Source organism: Eurypyga helias, unplaced genomic scaffold (genome assembly GCF_000690775.1).
Source record: "Eurypyga helias isolate BGI_N326 unplaced genomic scaffold, ASM69077v1 scaffold9617, whole genome shotgun sequence".
Classification (NCBI taxonomy): domain Eukaryota; kingdom Metazoa; phylum Chordata; class Aves; order Eurypygiformes; family Eurypygidae; genus Eurypyga; species Eurypyga helias.
This window is the reverse complement of record NW_010261223.1, coordinates 9442-18201: the sequence shown is the minus strand read 5'-3', so window position 1 is coordinate 18201 and position 8760 is coordinate 9442. Positions and strand designations below refer to the sequence as shown.

Genomic DNA, 8760 nt, shown 5'->3' with positions numbered 1-8760 from the left:
CCAAGCTAATTCCTACTGAATTATGACAGCCATCTTTTGACTCATCACAACATCACTGGGGTTTCTGCTGGCCGTGCAGTACATACAGTGTTCTCAACCCGCACTGCTGCTCGGCACCTGTATGGAAACTCAGGGAAGTCAAGCAGGGAAGAAGCACAGGTACCACATTCGAAACACCTTTCTCAGCCAAACCATGTATCGCATTGTCCACAGGACACTAAAATACCCCCAAAATGATAGGTTTATAAGACTTGGACGTAAAAGCAAGTGACCTCCAAAGACAAAATGACCACTCCAATATCAAAAGTACCAAGAAACAGCACTGCAAGATTTCCACTCTGCTGGATTCTCTAGGCTGAGGAGCTTGCAGCATCTCACATAAGCCAGGCTTAACACTGAGGGGACCAAAAGAATAAAAAGCTGCATGCGTTCATTTTGGGAAAAAACACCACCACACCACAAATCTTGCTTTTCACTTGTTTCATTTATCCTTCTTCAAGCCTTCAAGACACACCTGCCCAATTACAAAACCAAAAATAACTGAATCACAGTTCAACTAAAACCAAACCCTACGATGCAAAACACCGCTTCAGCATCACGCCTACAATAATCTACATGATATGATGAAATACTACAAGGAAAATAAAAGGTTAAAAAAAGCTCACAGTTAAGAGCTTCCTATTGTTGCTGGCCTCCCTAATCCGTGACTGTCAAGGAGCCCAACATCTGTTCCTCCCCAGCACAACTGGAATCAAGTAGTAATTTTTTTTTAACCCCATAAAATATTTACAAAAGTGTTTCTACGAGGAAAAGGCATAGCTGAGTTAAAGAAAGGACTTCTGCTAGAAATTAAATCAAAATTAAAGCCCCTTGTCAAGCATCATGACGTGCAAACATATTTTTTAATGAAGCTTAACTTCAAGTGCAGACTACTGCATTAAGAACAGGAGCAGAAAGAGCTACCCCTGTGCAAGAACACATACCCTTGTCCTTCTTGAAGTCCAAAGCATCTTCCTTATCTGTCACTATTTCCTTCATGTTGATAATGCTTTGGTGATTAAGCTGTCGAAGAATCTTAATCTCCCGAATAGCTGTAATGGGAAAACCTTCCTTTTCATTATCCAGTCGTACTTTCTTTAGTGCCACCATTTCCCCTGTGAGAAAATTGAAATAAAAAATGTTAAGATTCGTAACCAAACTATGGGATGTAGTATTGAGTTTGCTCATTTCTTTAAAGCCCTTCCCCTTTGTTACTCTTTCTGAATGGATTAGTTAACCTTTTGACGCTTTTGTCAAACGCTCTGCTGAATGGAAACAGAATTAACCACTGCTGGCCATCAATCAAAGGGAGAAGCAAAACTATAAATGAGAATTTTCAGCTCATCACTAAGCCCTGACTTCTTCCTCCTACATACTTCGCTCACCTGCGTCCTGAGACTCTACACCAGGTCTATGAATAAACCCCCAGGTAGGATCAATTACCAACATCAACTTTAGAGACAGACGCCTATGTCTGCTCTGAATTCCTCATTACTACATCACCACAGGTCAGAACACATATCCGGCCACAAGTACCACACATCTTGAGACACGAGGCAGACAACAAAAGAGTTCTCAAATTGGTCGTTACACTTCCTACAAACAGAAGTGCCATTGCCACGTTTACAGTGAGGAGGAGTTTTGTTAATTATTTTACTGCAGGCTGGGCTGGATGAAATTGGATTCTGCAAAATGGCAGGAGCATGATCTGCTCGTGATGGAGGATATCAGAAGACTGTATGGCAGCTCAACCATTTTGTTCTTGGAAGTTTACTGCGGTGTCTGGTAATTTTACTGACAGCACAGCTCTCTTTGTTACCTCTAAAAGGACTTACCCTACACCAGTGCGTAAGATACAAACACAGTAGATCACATTCCAGCATGACACAATACCCACTTGCTCTTAAAGCCCGTTGCACAGCGTGTTATAAGGTATCTCAAAGGCCATAACGTCACTCGTCGCACAGGAGTTGAAGCCAAAGCCAACGCGAGGTTTGCTGTAAATGTGCAGACCCATTCCATGCAGAGAGCAGTAATTCTACTGCAGGTTAAGAAATGATTGCCACACACAAATAACCTGAAGCTTGCCAAAGAGGCAGTATGGTTATGATAGGATTAGAAAGCGAAGTGTGTGAAGATTTGAACCGCAGGAGAGCAGGGAGGAGCTCCTTACAACGACTGGCAATGGTTCCCAAGGTGGGAGGCAAAGATAAAACCTGTGACAGGCCAACTTAAGAACTAAAGTTTACAAACTGAGACAAGCTCAGGTGAAGCACAAAGGAGGAATTATCATTATGCTGCTTATTCTTCTGGAGATCAGGAAGAGGAACTGAGGCTGGTATGTGATCCTATGTGCTTCAGTTACTGCTGAAGTAGAAAATTATCCAGCATCCAAAGCACGCACACATAAACCAGAAGGGCAAGCAGTCACAGGAAGAACCACTAACTGAACATGAAACAAGCAACATACAGCACACATGAATAATTAACCTCAGTGCTTTACCTATTTAGAAGCAGTGACAACATTCTTAATCATCGTGATGACTGCTTGCTCATTTGAGCAATGGTTTATTGTGACACTTAAAAATTACGTCACTGTTGTAAAGTCAGTTACACTGCAAGAAAAACACCCAATATGCAACGCTTCAGGGCTGTGCTGCACAGGCAGACTGTCTTCCTATCAGCTAGTGACCAGATGCTGGAGGGCCAAACACCACAAATTTTACTCAATATAAAACCAAAACAGCCTGTTCGCTTCAGAATTGTAAGATTACATTTACTTTTTTTTTTGAACTTACCTGTGTCTTTATCTCTGGCTTTGTAAACTTGTCCGTAAGTGCCTTCCCCAATAATACCAATGATATCAAATTTATCCACACAGCGCTTTCCCCAGTCTATTTCTTTTTCTTTCGTTTCACCATGTCGTGGTCCACATATTCTAGAACACAACAAGCACTCCTAAGAATACAGCTAATATATCTAAGGAAAATAACCTTGGAAAAAACCTCAACAGTGAATGTTTGAGACATTACTAGATAACTGGCTTACTACCATTAAGTGGCAATAAACCATGCAGTTTGATTCAAGCCTCGTTAATATTTTAAAAAGTCATTAAAAAGCAGAAACATTTAAAAAATAATTTTAAAGAAACCATTACCACTTTTGCTTGCTTGGTAAGTATTTTTAAAAAGTCTAACAAACATACTTTGGTCTTCTCTTGCTGTGTAACTGAACTGCTGGTTTCTTTTCTTCTGGACTTTTGGATAACTCAGTTCCTCCAGGCAACTCAGGTGGAAGCGGCAAGTCTGCGAGCAGATGGCGAAGTTTCTTCTCTGCTTCTTTAACTGACTTCACTGAAATATTCTCTCGCAAACTATTAGAAAGACACAATTTGGCTAGTAAGTTGAACACAGCAGAATGATATTAACGTAGATAAAAGAAAACTTATTGGAATAATTTTTTAAAAATACATCCCAGGCTGTCAACATGTCAGCATTTGAAATCTCTGCTCTTAGGATTTGCGGGACTTGGATTTATGCTTTACAAATGGAACACAAGCAGGTCTCTGCAAGACGAACAGCTAACTACCAAAATTCTACAAAAAACATGAAATGGGATCTTTCTGGTGAAAACAGAGGTGAGGTGAGGCAGCAAGCCTTACCACATCAGACAACTTGTGCCACACGAGTTTCTTCTCAGTTTTATGGCCTAGACTATCAAGAATATTTAAAGGTCAGGTACTGCCAGACATCAGGGTAAGATCTGTACTCTGACTTCTCATGTAAGAGAGAAGATTCCCCTAAGCCAGTTCACCACAACGCTGCTTTACAGAGATACCGTAACACTGCGGGGCACTATGGGGCAGACCGCATCACCTCACAGACAGATTCCAATCTCATAAATGACTAAATGCTTTTCTGCCATGTGTTACTGAAATCTGACCATTTTTTAATCAACCATAATTAGGTAACGGATACTGACAATCTCAGTCTTGTAATTAGGTAACGGATACTGACAATCAATCTCAGTCTTGAAAAAAAAATCCCCCAAACACATGTACAGCAGCAACATGTTCCCTTAACAACTGCTATATGCAACAAGCCTAGAGATGCCTTTCCCATTCTCATAGGGAAATTCTGAAAAGATCATACTTGTGCAGGACTTTTTTTTTAAAAACACATGGTTCCATTTTACCACAACTTCCTCAGTTCAGCCAGATTTGTGCAGCTACTACATATCCAGCAATTTTAAAACCATGACAGTCTCTCAGCTTTATATAACTACGTAACTGTTCACCTCACAGGGCTCTCATACTGTATTCTCTCCTTAAATTTCAAACCTTGTCATTGCATCAAGAAACCTTTCTGTCATGCTCTGAGGGGGCATTTTCCAAGCAAGCCGCATTTGTCAAATCACACTATTCTATTGTCCTCTGGGAACCTTTTCTGGAGGTTGTGCTACAACTTATCACCTACCTACTTCCATAGGTAAAGCAGGAACTTCTGTAGATGGAAAAATCTTGCTATCTTCCATAATGGAGAATGCATATTTTCTTTCTTACATGGAATCATAGAATCATAGAAAGTTTTGTGCTGGAAGGGACCTTAAAGATCATCCAGTTCCAACCCCCCAGCCATGGGCAGGGACACCTTCCACTAGACCAGGTTGCTCCAAGCCTCATCCAGCCTGGCCTTGGACACTTCCAGGGATGGGGCATCCACCGCTTCTCTGGGCAACCTGTCCCAGTGCCTCCCCACCCTCTCCGGGAAGAACTTCTTCCTGATATCCAATCTAAACCTACCCACTTTCAATTTAAACCCGTTCCCCCTTGTCCTGTCACTACAGGCCCTTGTAAAAAGTCCCCCCCAGCTTCCTCGTAGCCTCTTCAGGTACTGGATTGGTACATGAATTGCAATTAGTGATACAGCATTCTAGTGTTTTGTATATGTTTATGCTTCCCCATGAAAACAGAACACTTCAATGTCTTCTACCATTTCCCAAGCTTCCATCACCTGAATTTAAAGAGGCACCTCAAGGAAACATACTGCCCTCATCACAAATGTAACGCCTAGCATGCTATTACTCTCAGGGTAAGGAAAACATCTTAATTTTGAAGTTCACGTGTTTGTCTTACAATTTTGCCCGCAGACTTTCAATATTAGTGAAAGTAAAATGCAGGAGAGGTTCCGATTTTAAAAGTGATGCACAAAACCAGAGGCAGGCAAGAGAAGCCTTATTTTCCAGGTCTGTTAAATCACACGTCGCTGACCACCAGAACAGTTTTCCCTTTCAGCTAACCTACATAGTGGTTTTGCAACACTGCTGTTCCTTTTCAGGCAGTTTATTCGGGGGTTCACCAGATTCTTACTGAACTTTGCAAATGACATGACATTAGGAACCTGCCAGTTCTGCCTAGCATCCAGCTTGCTTTGTTAGCACAATTTCCCCATAGTAACTCCGAGTCCAAGCTAAAAATACCTTTGCCCTCCTCCCCTCTAACACAGTGATCACTTCTCTGTGATGAATTAAGCTTTATCGTGACATCTTATCATAACTATTCCAATCTGAAATGTGTAACATCCCAGAGGCAAAACTAAGCAAAGCATGAATGACAGACATTTCATTACTTGTCATTAATCTTTCTAATACAGCTGTTTGCAAGCATTATGCCTTTTTTTTTTCCTGAAAGGAGAATGAGCCCAGTGCTGACAGAACCATTTAACTGTAGCTTAACTCCTCTGTGCAGTTTACCTATATAAACTGCAGTTTACCTAACAGGTATTACATTAAAAAATACTGAGAAGCAATTAGCCACCTTCAAGATGAAACCTCATTTCTTATTATCGTAATTAACACTGCGAAGCCAGTCATATATTTAGTTAAACTAGTTTGCCTAGTTTTTAGTTAAAACAGTACATCTTGCTCTCAAATAACAGTGTCAGAAATGCTGTTTACCTAGAGATGATGGCTTTGTCATAAATTCAAATGCAACCGTATGTTCACCACACAGAAGTGATTCTGAACAAATGGAATGGCATTTGCTACAGTACTGAAGGGCAAGAAACAAGTTTCCCCTTTTACTACTAAAAAAAATCTAATACCTTGTTAGGTTGTATTTATTTGCAAGGCCTCCTGAGCATCCTAGTGTTTCACATAGCATTAAATTACTTGCAAACACAAGAGAAACATTTAAACCTCTTGATACAACAACTTTTACTAATCGAAGAAACACTGCACACTTCCCAGAGCAAGAGAAGACAGGCAATTTTCACAGATATGGAATATAAATGAAGTACTTCATAAGGTTTTGAATTTTTCTTGTACAGGTTGGTATTTTTTTTTTTTACAAAGGCAGATCACACATCAGTTACTACTTCGATGCTCAGAAATTTTGTTTTACTTTTTATGAGGAATCGATTTCTCATACACAGGTGAGAGGGATGTAATCCCCTGAGTAAAAACAAAAGTAACTTTTCTAAACTTCATTACCAAAACCAAAAAAAAAGATACTAAATTGCAGCTCAACAGCCTAATTTTCCAATACAAATCACAGCAGGTATTCCCTATTAGGATTATGAAGAGACCTAATGTTGTCTAAACTCAGATGACACTTGGAATTCAAGACATGAATTTCTTCATTACAGACCAATTTTTACATTTCAAAAGTTAACGCAAATGACAAGCCATGAACCTCACTTCCATTATACATACTCAAAATCATAGCAATCTCTGAGATAAACCATTCTAAAATAATGCACAGCTATAAAAACAATTGGGAAGAAATTCTCCTTTCCTAAGGGAAGAGAATCTTTACCTCAAACCCCGGCTAATTAAAGAATATTCGCATATTGCTACTGAATCCAGCTTTTCCTTGCAAGTATGTACATAGAATCATAGAATCACAGAATGGTTTGGGTTGGAAGGGACCCTAAAGCCCATCCAGTTCCAACCCCCCTGCCATGGGCAGGGACACCTTCCACTAGACCAGGTTGCTCCATGCCTCATCCAGCCTGGCCTTGGACACTTCCAGGGATGGGGCATCCACAGCTTCTCTGGGCACCCTGTCCCAGTGCTCATGTTCATACTGAACTTGAAATCTTGAATCCTTGAATGCACCCTTGCATTATCCCAGAAGCTATTATGTACCAGCAGTTTTTAATCATCCTTCTAGTGTATTTATTCTTGAAATATCTCCCAGACTAAATCGTTGTCTTTTTAAGAACCAGTTAAATTGTCTTTATTTTAAGATCAAATTCCTTCAGTCCACTAATAATTGCCATGTTAAACTGAAGAGCAACAACAAACTACCTAGCGTATTATCTTGGTCTAGTAAATTGGATTATTTTTGTCTTCCAAAGGAAATGACAATTTAAAAAAAGAACAATTACAACAGCAACAAAAAGGAACAGACAACCCCAAGAAGCAAATCTATCTCAACCCACCTATCAGTTTCTTTATCTTCAGGCAGGGTGGGAGGCAAAGGCAAGGGTGGCAGTGTGGAGGTTGGTAGTGCAACAATGCGGTCCTTCTCCTTTGTTACTACACTTGGTGTACTTGGTTTGCTTTTCTCTTTCACAGCGGCAGGTGGCTGCTTTCCAACAGTCAATTTATTCTCCTTTACTGCTGGAGGTTTCGGTTTAGTAATTTTGTCTGCAATTAAATTATTTTCCCCTTTTGTTTCAGGAGGCAGGACCTTTGCTTTTGCCTTGTCATTTTTCAAACTGGCGCTGCTCGTAGGAGAAGGTGTATGCTCAGCTTTTATTTTCTTCAGGTCCTTCACATTGTTCACCTGCGGTGCACTCGCAGCAGTGTCAGTGCTCCCTTTCGTCGGTGTTGAAGTATTGGAAGCTTTTGCACTGGCTTTGGCTGCCTCAGCAGCTCGTGCTTTTTTGTTTTTGTTCAGCTCGGCAGCCAGGCTGCTTTTCAGAGTCAGCGTACTCGGAGAAATACTTGAATGACGACTTCTGGATCTAGACAATCTGTGCCTGCTACGAGACCTTGAGTGCCTTGAGGAATATGGACTTCTGCTTCGAGATTTTGCTGACCTCCTGTTTCAAAAAAGTAATATTCATGCAGTTAAAATTGATTTTTTAAAAAATTACTTGTTTAAACCATTATGACCATGCTTATAAAGAAAGCAAAAGTCTATGAAATAGAAAAGACTGTGCTTTAAAAAAAAAAAAAAAATCTACAGAGTTGAAAAATCAAGATCATACACCTAAATGGGCTGTTAGAAAATGTTAAATCTTTCCTAGATGTGGTTTCTCCCATTAAAGAAGTGCAAAATACAAATACACCTACAGGACAGACATGTTCCTTCTTCCTCAATACTATCAGAGATACTTTTCTCCTTTAAAGAAAAAGTGATCCTATGCAACTTGTGCAAACACCTTTAGTATACGCAGTATTCGAGAAAAATTCAGCTGCCTACGTAACAAGAATACAACAAAATGAAATTTGTGCTACAACATGACAAGAACAATCTAAACACAACACTGAAGCTGTCGTAGCAACTTCTTTAGTTTCACTTCCACAGTTGTCATTGAAGTTAGTTAATTGAAGGAAAATTCTGAATAATAAAGGCTGCGCTGTAACCAATCGGAAGACGGCAACAAACCTTAGCTCTCCTTTTTCAAAATGTAATGGTATACTTTTTCTCCTAGAAAACAAAAGCACTCAATACTTCTTATAGCTACTGAAAAGCAAACATACAATCCACAC

The 8760-nt window shown here is 40.0% G+C and overlaps 1 protein-coding gene across 1 annotated transcript in view; it reads right to left on the bottom strand.

The window, feature by feature from the left end:
• LOC104512356 (cyclin-dependent kinase 13-like) overlaps window positions 1–8087 on the bottom strand; it is a gene marked incomplete at both ends in the record, with an annotated part of 32580 nt that extends 24493 nt beyond the window's left edge. Inside the window, 4 exons of the mRNA XM_010155304.1 lie at window positions 984–1154; window positions 2838–2977; window positions 3245–3412; window positions 7482–8087. Of these exons, the coding sequence (XP_010153606.1) occupies window positions 984–1154; window positions 2838–2977; window positions 3245–3412; window positions 7482–8087 (1085 nt within the window). The remainder of the gene's footprint in view (window positions 1–983; window positions 1155–2837; window positions 2978–3244; window positions 3413–7481) is intronic.
• Window positions 8088–8760: the final 673 nt, after the last annotated feature.